This window comes from Dermacentor albipictus, chromosome 9 (genome assembly GCF_038994185.2).
Source record: "Dermacentor albipictus isolate Rhodes 1998 colony chromosome 9, USDA_Dalb.pri_finalv2, whole genome shotgun sequence".
Lineage (NCBI taxonomy): Eukaryota > Metazoa > Arthropoda > Arachnida > Ixodida > Ixodidae > Dermacentor > Dermacentor albipictus.
In genome coordinates this window covers 62867294-62884448 of record NC_091829.1, presented here as the reverse complement: position 1 = coordinate 62884448, position 17155 = coordinate 62867294, and the positions used below count along the sequence as shown (strand labels likewise).

Sequence of the window (17155 nt, the reverse complement as noted above, 5' to 3'; positions counted from 1 at the left end):
CACCCCCATCTAAATGCGGCGGCAGTCGCCGGGATTGGACCCGCGACCTTGTGGTCTGCAGCCTGACACCATAGCCACTGAGCAACCTCGGCGGGTGTCTAACGCTATCGAGCAATGCAGTGACAGGCCATATTGCTGCAGTGAAGTTCATTTCAGAGTGCAGCGATAAATGTTAGGCTTTCGATGATTTCCATTACACCCCACAGGCTCAAGTATTGTCTCGCTTTATGACTTTCGCTTACCAAGGTAACCTATCAGTTTGGAGGCATGACGACTGCATGACGCTAACGCGATGATGATGGAATAAAAAGGAATGATAGTATGAGGTTGTCGGATCGAATCCCGGCCACGGCGGCCCCATTTCGATGGGGGCGAAATGCAAAAAATCCCGTGTAGTCAGATTCAAGTGCACGTTAAAGAGCCCCAGGTGGTCAAAATTTCAGGAGTCCCCCACTATGGCGTACCTTAGAATCAGATCGTGGTTTTGGCAAGTAAAACCTCATAACTTAATTTTAATTTTAAGGAATGATATTGATGTAATGGTAAAGTCGTACAATGGGGGGGAGGGGCCGACGACATGGCGAGAATGACATCCGCATTCTTAAGTCATGATCATGGTATAACAAGGACGACATGACCATGACGGTAAAACAACCTCATGAAAAAGCGATAATGACGATGGCCGCACCGCCAAGGCGACATGACTATACCGTATGACAACGAATGCATGAAAGCGTCTGTGTGACGACGACACAATGACAGCGATGGCATGACAACGACGGCATAATGCCGACACGATGGCGACAGCATAACTGCGGCCTAATAACGAACAAAAAAATGACGTCGATACATTAACGAGGGTGGTGCGACTGCATGATGACAATGGGATTTCGACACTGAAGTGACGACTGCGGCGGCTGCTGTGAATCACGCTGCCTGGCGTGATATACCGATTAGCGAGGCTTTAACAGGAAGCTTTATCCGGGGATCTGCTACCTAGGTCATAAATGCGAGAGAAGCCATCTTACTCTGCAATCACCGCAACAACATTCCTAAACCTTGTGGCGTTTTTTTTTATCGCATAATATTGAAATTAAAGGAATTCCATTTACGATTTTTTAAGAAAAACCTAAGCACTAGCATGAAAATTACAAATAATTGAGCTTTAAAAAAATGTCATGATTTTCTAAACTGCGCCTAATGTCACATCTAACGTGCCCAATATTGATACATTATACAGCATACTAAAATAAACTATTTTATGGGTAGATACTCTGGAAATCCTCATATAAATGATTATTTTACGCGTATATTTTAGGATTGGTGTTTTCACATTTTTTTCAAGCTGAAAACCAAAACAATATTTTGACTCATACAATTATTAGAATTTACCTGTGTTAATCAAATGCAATAAATTTCCACTGAATTCATGCGGAACATAAGGAGCTTACTTCCTTAGCCTTGGCGGGTTCTCTTAAGACGCCACTACTGTTGTTGTGGCCAGTTCTTCACTTTCCCAACATACTATTCATTGCATTTATTTATTCATTTTATTTATATTTTAATAATTTTCCCATAATGTTCTTATTAAGGACATAATCCAGTCTAAATACCGACAAGATGGAATGACGGGACAAGACCTACAATATAAACCACATGCGGCGCACCATAATATTGCATTAGCAATGTGAACAACAATAAACATACGTGTACAAATAATAGCACATTACCCACACAACAGCGAAATAAGTTCACCTGGTGATTAGCGCAGATATTTGAAAAGAGCAACAGGCAGTAAGTTATACATACACTGGGTGCGCGTGTGTCTACTCTGAGCAATATGTCAAAGCACCTGAAAGATTCTGCAAGCAAACGTCTTTCTTTGAAAGCGGACAAATCCTAATGAGTTTCACCCACTTGTCGAAACGTTGGCCTCAGCTACAATGTTCAGCCGCCTTTGTTTACCACCGCAGGCCGCCGTCTTCATGTGCATATCTTTCTTGCATTTTAGAATTCCTGACGCCACCGGCGCTGAGCCATGGAGTACGCAACACTACCAGGCTAGTGGCACAACTACAGTCTACGGTACGTGTGAATTTGGGCTCTACGTTTTGCACAGTTTCATATACAAGAAATGTAGCTGCTGTCTCATCAATTTCGACTCACGGCTGAGATGATCTGACGGTTAATCGCGGTGGTGATAACGCTACTTGCGAGCAGAACAGTCCTGTGCTCCTGCTGAGGACAGTTCGCGGATTATCCGTGAGCAATCCCTGACGTAGAATTAGGAGGGGTACGAAACCAATACGCGCCAGAAGACGACACACAGGGAAACACAGAGTGCTGTGTGTGTCCCTGTGTGTCTTCTTTTGTCCCTTGTTCTAATCGCGCTACCGTACACCCCTTGAAGATGCAGCACCAACAAGCCCACATTGCCACCCTGAATATGTGCGGTCAGGTAGAGGATGGTGCAAAGAGAGGCACAATGCCACACGCGCCAGTAGACATTTTCTGGCTATGCGAGGGGTGTTAGTCACAGGTGCGTAGAAGGCATTCCCAGTTTGCTATCGTGTCGACGTCCCTAAAAAAACAGCCCCAAGGCTCCAACAGGTTTGCCCTTTGAAGCAACGTTTTTTTTGTTTTTTTTTTGGGGGGGGGGGCTGGTTATTGTTGATTGAAGTCTTTCACTGCACGATGACTTCAACTGCGCTTCGCGTGTTTTTACCTGGTACTCCTTAGCAGTGCTAGATTATAGTCTCAAACATTAACGCGACAACCTTAAGGGCCAAGCGTCGCAGAAAATCCGCTGTCGGCGTCGGCGGAGCTGGCCGTGAGCGTAAATTTTCGTATACATATGAGTACCTTTGTGTTCCAACAAAACTGTTTGTTGGCCTCGTTGGCGCTTGCTAAACGACGCGTTTTTTGCCCTAAGTTAAAACACACAAAAGTAAGACACACAGATAGACATAGACGCATAGTTTCAAGCACATGCCATCCGTCCTGCTTTCCATGTGTCTTATTTCTGTGTTTAAATTGGGGCAAAGACATGTATTTTACCATAAAGTTACCTGTTTATTTAACGCGTTGCTATATTGCATGCGGTAAATGCAGGTTATATTACCGCACCATTCTATCACTAAAGATGCGCATACCTTGTCTTAAATTCTTTAAAATGTTGTTCGCCGAAAATTTGAGAATGGCAGCCCGCAAACAAATGGCACGCAAGAAGCCCCTATAACTCAGGCTTTCGTTGTTAAATCTCCGAAGACTCAACTATTAAAAGTGCGAAACAATAACGCAAACCTGACAATTAGGTTTCGATCTTTTAGGCGCGGATGGTTGTGAGTGAGCGTCATAATTAATTCGACGATGCTTCTTTTCTGATACCCAATCCATATTTGCATCTACTCTAGATTCAAGGAGAATCAGCATTTTTCGCTTTCCGTGGTTGGCTCCCAAGCATGCATTGCTTCACGTCTGTGTTTCCTTAACAACTTCACGTAGAGCAGTGCTCAAGTAGGATTCGGACAACCCCTTTATGAAATGCGACTACGTCGTTGGCTGACGAATCTACAGGGTCCATTACGAAAGTAATGCGCATTTCTTGGGAAAAATGGATTTATTAACCGGACCTATACAAATGGGTAAAGTTATTCAAAAGATTTCCCCCTGCATCAATACACTTGCAGAGACGTGTCCGCCACTCCTTGAAGGCACCCTGAAAGTCCTCGATGGCAATGTTTCTCAGGAACGCTGCAACATGCTTTTCTATGTTTTCCATGGTCTCCCAATGCTTTCCCTTCAGCGCTCACTTCAGTTGGGGAAACAAAAAAAACATATGGCGCACATACCAATGTCGGGAGTGTAAGGGCACGGGAACTACGGGGGTGCTGCTCCGGGCCAGGAAGTTGGTAACGATGAAGGACGTGTGGCTGGGGACATTGTCATGGTGGAGCTTGCTCGTGTATTTGATGTCAGCCTCCCGCGCGCGACGGGGTGCTTCAATATCTTCAGCACCTCCAGGTGAAAGGCTGAGTTTAGTTTTTACCTGCGGTACAAACTCGAAATGGACGATTCCTCGGGCGTCAAAGAAGACAATGAGCATTGTTTCGATGTGAGGCTTGCTCCTACGCGCTTTCTTGGGGCAGGGGGATGATTTTTTGTGCAACGCGCTGCTCTGGCTTTTTATTCTGGGTCGTACTGGAACATTCATTATTTGTCTCCAGCTACGACAGAGTTAAGAAAATCCGGCTAATTTTGAATCCAATCAAACAATTCTTGACAGCTCAAAACTCGAAGTTCTGTCTGATCTTCCAACTACACCTTCGGCACAAGCTTTGTGTAGACGTCGCGCGTTTGCAGATCCTCGGACTATATCCCATATACCGAAAATGTTCGTTGGCAGGGCGGTATCCTCACCCCATTTCCCCTTCGCTTTTGCAGCACTGCCATGGATAGACGCGTCATGATATTATTACGCGCATTACTTTCATAATGGATCCTGCATGTATCATAGCAGGTCAACAATTTCTCGGCAAGCATTGAAGAAGAGTGTATAGTATCTTGTCTGAAACGTATCACATCACTTTTTCTTTGTCCTCATCCACACGGACTATGTCTCATGCTCGTGATAGATAAACAAAAAGTGGGAACTTCTTGAAGCATCTAATGCGCCTACTACTGGATGATGCAGGAAATATATTGTCAAGTGTTGCGCGCTCAAGAAAGCAACTTGTTCATTTTAGCTTGGAACACAACGTTCTGTCCGCAGTTTGAAGTGGAGCATAATAGCCTTCCAAAGAAGCCAACATCACACAATCTTTAGAGTGCTCAGCTCTGTCTCTCATCGTCTCAAAGTTCTTGCATGCATTCAAGAAAGTTTCATAAAAAAAAAGCACCGCGTACGCTAGCACTGAAATAGGGTTCCGCGAGCACTAAAAGCTTCTTGCCACGACCATAAAAAATGAAACGTTCCATTCTTATTAACTGGCCTTTAACAGCTGGGAATAAGCACCTGTTATGTACTTTCATGCCACACAGATGTCTCGTGCAGCCGTAGCACTACTTGCTTGCACCTGGAATGCACCAGCAGCATCGATCACACACTGCCCAGCACAAGCTGCGCTGGCATGGAAGCATCAGTAAGTTAACAATACGACGCGAGGTAAGCTCACAATAAGAATGGTTTCATTGCAAAACAACTAGTACACTGCAGGGAATGCTTACCGTGGTGCAACTATGCCTGGACCCTCCAAATGTTCAAGAGGAGGGGCAGCTCTGATGTCTTTGAGCATTTGGCAGGCGGAACTGGCGTTTACTCATGGTTGCAACACAGTGACTCGATACAGACAGAGGAAAAAGCATAAAGTTTACTGCAATATACTAGAGAGTACTCGCACGCTGCAATTATTGATCAAGTATGGGAATGATTGAAGCACTTGTCTGATGATTCAGACGTTGTTGTTGATTCGTTGATTACGCTTTGTTTGCCTCCATTGTCTGCCTCTATTGTCAGAGGAATATAAGCACTTGGAAGTGCGGAAAGCGCAGCGAGCACGTACAATTGCTGCTACTGGCAACGACTGAGCGTGTCGAGGTGGCCAAAGCGCTTTCCAATGAAGTCATGTACCTTTAAGGAAACATTCAGAAACTGTACTGTCATATCTGGAACCTTAATTAAGCAATAAAGACAATGCAACGATCCTCTACGATGCACCCAACTGTAAACAATTAGTGTTACAAAATGCTTTGAAATGCATTATATTGGAATATATCTCTTAGAAATCCTTCCAGGGGTATACTTCAAGCGTGTAGTTAATAAGCGAGTCATTATTGGAATATACATTGTCTATAATTCTAGGAGCCTTACATTCATTAGTTGTTCTAATATCATAGCTGAGATGTTATAGCCTCAATTTTCGCAGCAAACTACGTCTATTTTTGCACAAGACGTTTCTCATTTTGATTTCATTGCTCGCAGTATAATGCCTACGAGCAACATGCCTGTGTGCCTGAAGCATTCCGGATGGAAACTTTTCCACAAAGGGACTTGCCCTCGTGAGTTGCGTCCCCATGATGAAATGTGTGCTTCAGCGACATTATTTCTTCTACCAATGTTAACCACCTCGGGCCTTAGTGTTCACGTGAATGTTTGTCCCCTGTTCTAGAATTCTTTAAAGCACCACAATGGCTGCTACTCGCAACGATGTTTGACGAGGTGGCCAAAGCGTTTTCCAAATAAGTCATGTACATTTAAGGAAACATTCCGAAAATCTACTGTCAAAACCACAACCTTAATTCAGCAATTAAGACAATGCAACGATCATCTACGATGCACCCAACTGCAAACAACTTGTGTTACAAAACGCTCTAAAATGTATTATATTATGGCCAATTGAACACGGTGTGCCACCCGGCTGAAGGCAAGTGGGTACTACGTCAGCTTCATCAATAGACAGCCTAATTGATGCGTCAATACAGCTACTCACGAAAGCACGCTTCTGCACAAGTCGCGATGATGGTTGGAAGATTATACGTTAGAAAGTTCTGACGCTCATTTACCCGTGTAGAAAAATATTTTTGTCTAAGTAGGTGGGTGAGGTAAGAGCGGCAGAATGACGAGAGGCGTTAGTCAGAACTGTCAATCAAGTAGTCCCACTGTGCTGTTCAAGGTGTCGTGTCGGCGTCGGAAAGAATATATTCAGCACTAGGGCTCTTAATAATTAGTGCCATTAGTAGTGATGCTCTTTGGGGGGCTCTTGGAGTGTATTATTTCATGAATTCAGGGAGACTGCGCTTCTCCATACTTTAGACTGCACGTAAGATATGCTCGAGAATAGCCGCAATAATTGAATGGAACAAAGAAGATACACGCATAAAGACTACGCGTGACAGGAGATGCACTTTTCTTGTCAGGCATACCATTTCTCCTCATCTGTTTGGTGCCGCTGTTACTGAGTCAGAGATCTCCAACTAAACCAAAAACTCTTCGCATCCTCATTGGCCTGATTCAAGTGAATAAATCCTATTATATTTTGCCGGCACTTTGGTATCTCAGTTTCTTTCTGTATGTTACGAGTAATAAATTTTGTCCGAGAAGAGGCGCAGGAAGGCATAGGCCTCCAGCATTATATTTCACCGGAAGAGAGAGGAAATGTGCCTGTAGAAATAAATAAAATGTTGAAAATTATCAATGGACCTTTTAGCAAGTCTGACCATGTGGAACAATGTACCCGAACAACTTGATTCGGACGAGTTGGTTCATCTTGAGAACCTTGAAGCAGCGCGAAGATGGGGGCAACAATCGAAAACACACACAATATGGCGAGTGCTGTCCTGTTGTGCGTGTTTCTTGTTGCTGTCGTCGTCTTCCTCACGGTGCTCCAATTTTTACTCAAGACGTATGAATTCCTCGGCATGAAACCATCGCTAGTATTTTGAGCACATGTCTGAATTATCAGGTCTGAAATTATCTCGCTAATCTTTGTCGCTTAAAGTGGCACAGTTAATATTCGGCTGGAATGTAGGTTTTCTATGTGCTTCATTTCGTCGCCTCTATTACACATTCTGTGGCAAAGCGTCATAAATTCTAACGCTGGCATGCACTTCATCAGCTTCACATCATCGTGTGGCGATAAAAAAGGAACCTTTTTTTTTCAAGAATCGTCACTGAGATTCGCCATAATTCTCCGCTTTAAATCTGCAGTTGCGTTCCACTTCACTATTGTGTACCTTCGTGGCTTGTAAATTTCTGTGTGAATTCAAGGCAGAGTCGGAGAAGGTTCGTCCGTGTGGTACCGAAACATTGCGTCTCTCAAAGTACCAATCTTTGTTGAGAAAGGTGTCCCGTTCCTAGTGTAGAAATAAGATGTCGTTGAGGTATTGACTTTCGTGCATGTCTTCGTTATTCATTTGATTTATATATTTCTTTCCTCTAGTCATCATATATTTCCAAGCATTCTTGGCCTACTCCCATAGTTCGTTACAACTTGAGAATACAGTGCAAACTAAAACAATGAAAACGTAGTGCGTCTGCAGATGACCTCTCAAATAGAACCAAACAACATGGATAGCGCTCACAGCTTAGTTTATCTGTGCTGCAAACAAATATGTAAAGCTTATCGAAGTACAAAAGCTCGCTGCTAAAGGGTAAACTATTACCTTTGGCTGAGCGCTGATATCAGGATCACTGATCAAATTTAACTGAACGACCAGGAATTGATGTACCAACAATGGCACAGATAACAATGTAGCAAGAGTTGTTTTCAACTTGCAGCACCGTTTCACGTCACGAAAAGAAGCGAAGCTAATTGGATGACGAGTTAGTGTAATTTTTGTTTGAGTTGGACAACGTAAATATAACCTTGTATTCTTTTCTTGTGCCCGACTATAAGCACATTGTCAAATGTAGGTATGTGGGTAGGTAGGTAGGATTTGTGAATGCGTTGAATTTTTGACATCGCACCTCTGCCTGGAGCACAGCAGCCTGGGGCTCTCAGCATTAGACCGTTTTTTTCTAGAGTATCAACCGCCATCGCGTAGCTACTTTTATAGCTGAAAACCCATACAGATCTTTGAAACGTAGGGCGCACGCGTCGCGTGTCGGTTTCTCGACTTCTTGGCTCTCGAAAGCTGAGGTGTTCAGGCCCTTTGAAACTGCACACACTCCTGAGTAATTTCGTCATTGCATTTCATAATTGGCACGGGTTGAACAAATTTTAACGTTTTATTGCCCGAGTACAAACGACTTCGTCGTTTTACATAAACCTCCTAATAGAAACATAAATACACACTACATGAGACTGTATAAGCCCAACAGCTTGCGCAAATCACGTTTTCATACGCGTTTCTCTCTCTAATTTCCGCTGAGCACCTCTGCAGTACCTATTAATCTTGTGGATAAATTCGGGTGAAGCGGCTCCGTAAATTTAAACCTCTTGAGGTTCGTTAACGTGCACCTAATTCTAAGTACACAAGTGCTTTTACATGGCGCCGCTATCGAAATGCGCCCGCCATGGCCTATATTCGATCTGATGAACTCGTAATTAAAGGTGTGTCGTAAAAAAATTCTTCTGTTCAGAGCAATTCACATAAACGAACACTTTTTATTCCACAAGCATTTCCATGCTTACCCATCGAGAAAAAACGTCAGTCCGTCCCTCCGTCAGTCCATCCCAAATTGCCTTTCGTGCTGTCTCTCGTTTCAGCGCTAACGAAGCGATCACGCCACAGAAGTCGTGGAGCTCTCAGCGCACGCCGCACTCATCAATGTTCGCTGATCACTTTCAAGGTATGGGTCCTTGTGTCTCCTAAACGATCAGTAAGCGGTGAGAACACAGCGCGCGAAGCTATCAGCAGTCGCCACTCTTTGTCGGCATCGCAGATCGCTTTCAATGCAGGATCTGCACGGTGGTTCCTCCGGCCATGTATGTTTCGTCACCACTCATAACGCTTCGACGTGGATACATAAGGCGATAAAGAGCGATAAAGATTATAATAATCGGAAGGTCATCAGTACATCTGGTGTCGACACCTGCAGTACTTTGCGTAAGGAATATATGCTCCTTGTGCCACCATTCGCAACAGTTCCCGTCACAGAATTGTCGTTTCTACTCGCTGGATCAAGTTCCAGAACAATGATAAATGACACCGGACTGCGTGTATGTAAGCAAGTGTTGCAATGCTTACGCATACTTGGGTAACTCCCAGAGGAGTTCCTGCCCGACTCTTTTTCTTGTCCAGGCGCATATGAGCTTCCTCTTTGGTGAAAGTTTCACTGCTTCTCGGATTTAACTTATTTTTCTTAAACCGATCATTATTCGAGCGATTTGAAAAATAAACCATGCTCTCATTTCACCTCTGCCTTATACCGAGAAAATTATCTACAGAAAAGCTTTCGCATTAGGTTAGAACTCTTTGAGAATGACTAGCCAATACGAGTAAAATTTAATAGGACATAACCTTGCGGACTCGCCACCATGAACATCTTTAATAGCAGCATACTAGGATGTAGTGATTGGCCCGTGCATGCATGTCATATTTGGTTGTATGTGATGCAGCATACACGTCTCACGCAGTGCGGCTTATTACAAAGCCATTCCATTATCAGTGCGCGAAAAGAAGCACGTAAATGAAAATCAAGCATTGCAACATCAACCAAGTGCCCGTTAATGCAGAAAGCACCAAGAAATCAACAATGAATAAGTTTCGAAACACTAGTTCATCTTCTTCGTTCACACTAGGTTGTGTTTTCTGGCTTTTGTTGCTTACTTTCAGGATCACTTATCAGGACAAAAGTGCTTCGCTGTTTATTCTGCGCGTTCATATCACGGAATGGTCCATTCTCGTGACTTGTGGCACCGTGAGGAATTTACGCCTCTGATTTCAGGGCATGCAAACAGTACTGGAAGCGGAAGCGCCGGTTTCACAGTACCGGTCTACAGCAGCAGCAGCGGTGGTGGGAGCGATGATTCAGTGGCAAGCACAACCCACGCGGGCATGCAGGAAGCATCGGGCATGTCGGGAAATGAAACTAGGTGAGCCAAAGATTCGAAAGAACTCCTTTCGATAGAGCAACTCACTGAGACAACAGGGCATTCTGCCTATGGTTCAGTTATGCTTACACTGACAAAATTTTGCGATGAAGTTCTGACTATTCAAATGCCAAATATCAGCTGTTGTTCACGCAGTATGGCGCTGGAGTAAACAGGAGTCTTTAGGTCAGGATGTACTACCTAGGTACATGGGCAAGAATAAATCAGTCTTCTTGCCCACGAACATTGGGTAAGTTTGCGGCATTTAAAAAAAAAACGTTCTATTACTATAGTTGGAAAAATTGCATTGTTTATTCACGTCATATACTATGGAATAAAGTGAGACACGGAAGCATAAGAATTACAACTTCTTAACGCGAAAATAAAAGCAATGTAACGGTTCTATCAAATGGAAGAAATAGCACATGTAAACTGCACAAAATATGCGTATAACACACCACTCTCAAATGGGGTCTTTCATGAGGAGACACCTTTGAAATCACTGCACACGGTTGAACAATTTCACGCATCTACAAAAGGTTGCAAAAAAAAAAAAAATTGTCGCCTCAGGTTTCTCTAGGATATGCAGCAAATATAACATCGGTGAAGTTAACTTTTAGGAAAGGAAAAATTGTTAATTTCTAGTTTGTGTTCTGTTTTTCACTTTGCGATTTCAAAATTTTCACTCGAAAAACAAAAGCAAATGAAGATTATGATTTATGATTGCCGTAAATAAAATATTTCAATCAAATGAAACAATTTCCTTAAATGTGCGCGGAAGACAATCGCGAAATATGTTCTTAGACCTACACGTGTTCTCTGAAAATAATACTGCCTCTGTCGTGGCTTGTTAATCACCTGCTCTATATTTAATTTATCTATTTATTTATTTATTATTTGCTTGAATAAATCATTATTTTGTTATAATTAATAAAAAAAATTCTTTATTTCTTTATTTACGTATCTCTAATTTGTTTATTACATCCTCCGGTCTCGATACCAGCCAAGCTGGCATGATTTGAAAAGATCTACAAGTTAGCACGATAGGATAAACAGTACATTAGCAGAACAATAGCTAACAATGTTCATGTAGTGCTTAGCACAGATTTCAAAAGAGCAACAGACAAGATGGAAAGCAAACACTGGGCGCGGGCATCTCTGCTCTACGCTCTTTTCCACACTGTACAAAGGATGTCGTACCAACAATGACTTGACTCAACGTTTGCAAACTTCATTAACTTAACGAGAAAAATACTATCCATTATGAACAGAAGAGAGAAATACAGGTTATTTGTACTACATCAACGTAGATTGCACTGAACGCTGTAATGCATATCATCACAACGAGAAGAAGTAGGAAACAAACTCTTTCGGCAGCATATTTCATCAGCTGTGCGTGAAAACAATGAATGATATGAAGCATTTGTGCTCGCTGCGTATGGGGGAATAGGTTGTGTGCACATCGGCTGATCGATGCCTTCGGTTCGAATCCGAGTCGAATGTTAAATTACCAGTTAGAAAGACGGCAGAAAAAATTCAATCTGCAATTTTGCTCTTTGTGTTCTACCCGTAGAGATTGTGTCAGGACATTAAATGCCCTTCAGGGAGGCTGTCCACCTGTATTTGTGTCAGGAACAACGCGAGCGTGCCTTTGCGCGATTTTCAATTCTGAGGGCGAAAGCCTTGACTGGTTTTTTGCAACAGCTCCTACCTCGAAAACGCGGCTCCAGCCCACAGACAAGACATAATAAGGAATCGCTCATACACCGTAAACAAGCAATGATCTATAGGCTGATAATGAATGAAGCAAAAACGAGAGAAGGAAGGAAGGAAAGAGAGAGACTCCAGGTATTGCATCAGGTTCAAGCATGTGTGGTTGAGGGGGTCGACCAACTGCGTCATACGTTTACTTCACAGTGCGGCTGGTTACGTTTTGTAATAAGTCTGACCTCTACAATCGCATTACTTAATGCACGACCACGTGACCCGCAAGCTTTCGCCTTCACCTCTTACAGAAGTGCAACATGCTACCGAACTTTTTCACTTTTCTTAATATACAAGGCATCCTAAAAGTGTAGAGGAATTTAAGCTGATGCAGAACGGGCTTTTCCAATGTCGAATTCTCACTTCCAAGAAACATTTCAGGACTTTCTTCCTGGAAACTACTTGTGAGCGTGGTAAATGCACACATGTACTTTAAATATATAAACATGCTATGTTTCTCCATTATAACTCCCTGCCAGACATTTCTGCTCACCTGAACTTGTTTTAGATAGGCTATACATGATGTATTACACCAAGCATTTTTCTTATTGCTTGTCACTTTGACGAAGATGGCTCTTTGGAAGTTTTGCAAGAAAGATCATCAAACGCAGCAGCGTTCGATTTACGCCAAATCAGAGCCCAAATAGAGCACCAAGATAATATGCAGCAAGTGAGCAGTCAGGTTCAGCTAGTCGCCTTAACAATAAAGCAAGATTTATTTTGTCAACGTCTCAGTTGGCATATGTGTTTTTGATCTCCCCTAGCATGAGCCGGCTATTTTGAGCTCCTTTGACCTTCTACTTACAGGTACGCTACTAGAAGCGGAGGAAGCGGACATCAAGAGCTGTCCGGTGTCTCTGGGAATGTTTCGAGACGGCGGGATGCCTTACGCGGGCATTACAACCAACACACAGGCGACACAGCCCCCATTTGTAAAGCACGCGATCAACCATCTGTGAAGCTGTCGGAGTTTGTAGAGTGCTGCCGCATCCGTGATGCCAAAAAGCACGAATGCGAAATCTGTGGTAAACTGTTCCTCCGGGCTCGTTACCTAGAAATCCATAAGCGCACGCATACAAACGAGAGACCCTACAAATGCGAAACATGTGATAAATTGTTCCGGCTTTCTCATCACCTAGATTACCATAAGCGCACTCATACTGGCGAGAAACCCCACACTTGCGAAACATGTGGTAAATCATTCGCGCAGAAAGGGGCTCTCTATAGACACCAGCTCACTCACACGGACGAGAGGCCCCATGTCTGCCATAAATGTAGTAAATCATTCAAAGCGAAACTCTCTCTCCAGCGTCATCTCAAATCGTGTTGTAGAGTAGGAGCTTTCGTTTGCGAAATATGTGATGAATCCTTTATAGACAACTCTCATCTCCGCCATCACTACGCAAGGGTGCACGGGCATATAATACCGCCCGAGTGATTTCGCTTCGCAGAGAAAGAAACACTTGACGGACAGCTGTGCCGGAATAATACGTGCTACTTAGGTTTAGATTAATCTGAAGATGCGGTTCAACTGAATAGACACCTCGTGAGGCCTAGGCCTGTGCATTCGTAATATCTTGGCTGGCGCGCAAGTTAAATAAATCGCGCACGCCATTTGTATAACAACGTGAGACAGAAATCATGCAGGAAAACAACACTGACATTCTTTGACAGGAGCCAGCAACAACTAAATACATCGTATGGAGAGACCGGCTTCTCTTCATAATTAAAACCGCTGAGTTAAATGTTCCTTTCTTAACGCTAGTAGACGAGACATTGTCGATACAAGTATTTATCGAGCATCAATGTCGAAGTGCAGTTAAGGTCGTGGACCACGCTCTCTGTCTGCAGACCTATGTTGTTCGCGAATGTAGCTTTAGCAAACTCATTTCAAGACAAACCCTGATGGGCTGCAAGTATTTGTTTTGTGTAAGTACAAAGTGGAAATGTTCGCATAAGACCATTGACAGCCTATTTAGAGAAGTACATTCGGCAATCGCTTCGCATTAACCATCCTTTTAGTGATTCTGTTGTGTGAATAGAAGAAAACACCTCTCATTAGTGAGCCTTTACAAATCAAGGACTCTTGTTGTAGTAAACTAAAAAGTAATCTCTGATATTATGTGATGTTCTTGAGCACTGTAGCCTTCGACCGACAATACTTGCAGGAGCTTTTACGAAAATGTATAGCGACATTGTATAGATAGGAAAATTTATTTCCCTAGACGTTCCTCTCAATGGATTTAATATTTTAGCTATCTCTTTGTCTCTTATATTCTTACCGAAGATCTTGGTTGTATGCCATAAACTAAGCTGATGACAGTAGCGAGACAATGAAATTCAAATAGTTCAAAGCTTCACTATGTGATATGTTCTCCTTCTATAAATTGTTTGTTATTCTTGTGTTATTGTGGAAGAATCTCCGTCAGTTTTAAATTGCAGATTTTATCCCCAAGAACGGTAAATGTTTTGACTAGGAGTGCTCTCTGCTTACAACCGTGAAATCTTAGTCTGATATGACAAACGCATCCGTGCGAGCAAGGACATGACAAGTAAGATTCAGGTTTTATGAATATTGGCGCCCCTACTTGTATATATCTGAATTTGAACACGTTTGAACTGCTAGCAAATGTTAAGTTACTGCTCAGCGCATGACACGCCTGCATGTATCAGAACATTCCCGAACTTTCTCGGCGGTTGTCTGTTTTGTCTACATTGTAGTCGAATCATTTGTGTTCAAGCTGTACGCGCGACGAGAAGGGAGATGTGCATTCTAAAAGGCGTGCAAGCTCCAGCAATGACGGTGGAATCTTCGACGAATCTCGTGGGAATAGCTGACGCTCATTAAACACTAACCACGTCTTGGATGATCGACGGATGTGTAGCGCACGATGTTTCTGCCCGAGTATAACTTCTTTTGTCGGTTCAGTCTCGCCCAATAAAGATTATTTCCTCACCCAATGTTCTTGCTACAGTGTTGCTCTTGCAAAAACGATTTTTAAGTGCCTAGCAAAATTATATGGGCTTATTATACACGATCTTGCCTTTCTATAGGTTTGGTCTTTTGGTTATTCAAAGTGTTCAGAATGTCTATAGACGAAAGTCGACAAGGTTTCTATTTCTTTTTGTGTACTCCCTCTCTATCCCATTATATCTCATTTCATACTCGTATTCTAACCTATCTATTGCCCCCAGACTCAGTGTCGCCACCTTAACATCTGCACATTTACCCGACGAACTGCTGCTACCCCACTCAAGTCATTTGTTAAACTCGTTTCTTCTTGTTACTCGCGCACTGACCGCTTCACCAGCTTTTCTAACACCGAAAACGCATGCAGCCTACAACACCCATGGCTTCTGTTCCGCTTCTCTCAAGGTTCCTTAACCTCTCCGTCCCCCAACACCCTCCAACGTCTTGCCTCTTTTTTCTTCCTTTTTTTTCTGCTGCCTTCCCAGTCTTCTACTCTGCTCTACTCTATCGAGCCACTGCGCTCATTTATTTTTCTGTCTCTCCCTTTCGTGCCAGCTAACACCGACAACGACCACCGGTGATATCACCCAACTAACCTGTAGGGTGGTGTAAGACTTGAATAAGGATTGTCAGGTCAGGTGAAATGTAAGGAGAATAAGAATTGCAAACAATGAGAAAACCGCCTTTGACAAAAGTAGGCGCTCCTTTTGAAACGTTGGCCAGCCTTTCTGAGACATCTCATCCTTTTGTATCTTTATACCAGGCTCTGTATCTGTCAAATAGCTTTTAGAAGTACACTCTTCGCAGTATCCATGCCTGTTAACCCTCCCTCTTGAATCAAAAGCGTTGATTTCATGTTCGAAAACGGAAATACAGAATAATCTGAACCACTTGTTCCATAGTCGAATATTCGCTTGCAGCACGTAAGCTTTAAAGCAACTTTTTCCCAAGTATTCACATTATTTTCGAGTGATCCTTGGTTGTCAATATCGTGCTAGGAATTTGGTTTTAAAGACACGCAACGGCACCAATACAACCCCCCAAAGTGCCTCGTAAGATCAACATAAGTAACGAATCAACAATAGCTGCATGCAATAACTACTATAGGGAACTCTCGCGCTAGCGTCCACGGCCGACGCAATGGGGCGGTACAGCCAGCATGGGAATTATGCAAAGTGCATGGATTTGCCTCGACTTCGTCCTTCTGGCTTCAAACGACTACATCATGGACGCACGCATCAACATGAATTTATCGCGGGCAACATAGTGCCTTAAGACCCTTGTAGCGTTTCCAGTTGGCAACACTGACAAGCTGAACCACTGCAACGACTAGCAATTGTGCACGTTCGCAGCGTCATCTCCACTTAGAAAAGCACAGATTGCTCTGAAATTTACGATAATAAATGCATACAAAGCGCAATCAACGAATCCACAAGACCGCCTGAAATCCCAAAGCATGAAGATCCGACACGTCCATGTGTTTCGCATCACTCCCATGATGGCTCAACGACTGCAGTGCCAGAGCTCCCTGTAGTATATTGCAGGAAACACGGTGGAATAAACCCGGCTTGTTTGACTGTGAGCGAACGTACGTATGGCAATTTTGAAAACTTCTTGCGCAATCATCCGAAGCCTAAGCTCCTGAATCGACACGCATCTCCCGGCAGGACAATGCATGTTCTTTTGCAAAAAGCGGGACCCGCTCCTGTATTTCTCTGGAAGTATACGAACTGACTTCTGCAGACCAAGAAATTTTAGTGAGAAGAAAACCCGTAAATATTTTTCTCTTGTTAGCCCAAATGGTTAACATCGGTGTAGGATGACAGAAGCCGCGAATTGCTTTCCCGTAAATGTGGTAATGCGTGCACCGAATTTTCCCAGGACGCAG

At 43.2% G+C, this 17155-nt stretch overlaps 2 protein-coding genes across 3 annotated transcripts in view; one reads left to right on the top strand and one right to left on the bottom strand.

Annotated features, from left to right (window-relative positions):
• The window catches only part of LOC139049783 (gastrula zinc finger protein xFG20-1-like), a 73159-nt gene extending 57916 nt beyond the window's left edge, over nucleotides 1-15243 (top strand). The window contains exons 17-22 of the mRNA XM_070525587.1: nucleotides 2012-2085; nucleotides 5041-5141; nucleotides 5981-6057; nucleotides 9207-9289; nucleotides 10388-10535; nucleotides 13104-15243. Coding sequence (XP_070381688.1) covers nucleotides 2012-2085; nucleotides 5041-5141; nucleotides 5981-6057; nucleotides 9207-9289; nucleotides 10388-10535; nucleotides 13104-13734 — 1114 coding nt within the window. The 3' untranslated portion in view covers nucleotides 13735-15243. The remainder of the gene's footprint in view (nucleotides 1-2011; nucleotides 2086-5040; nucleotides 5142-5980; nucleotides 6058-9206; nucleotides 9290-10387; nucleotides 10536-13103) is intronic.
• Nucleotides 1-17155, bottom strand: part of LOC135919805 (zinc finger protein 625-like) — a 134690-nt gene that overhangs the window by 108138 nt on the left and 9397 nt on the right. The window lies entirely within an intron of this gene.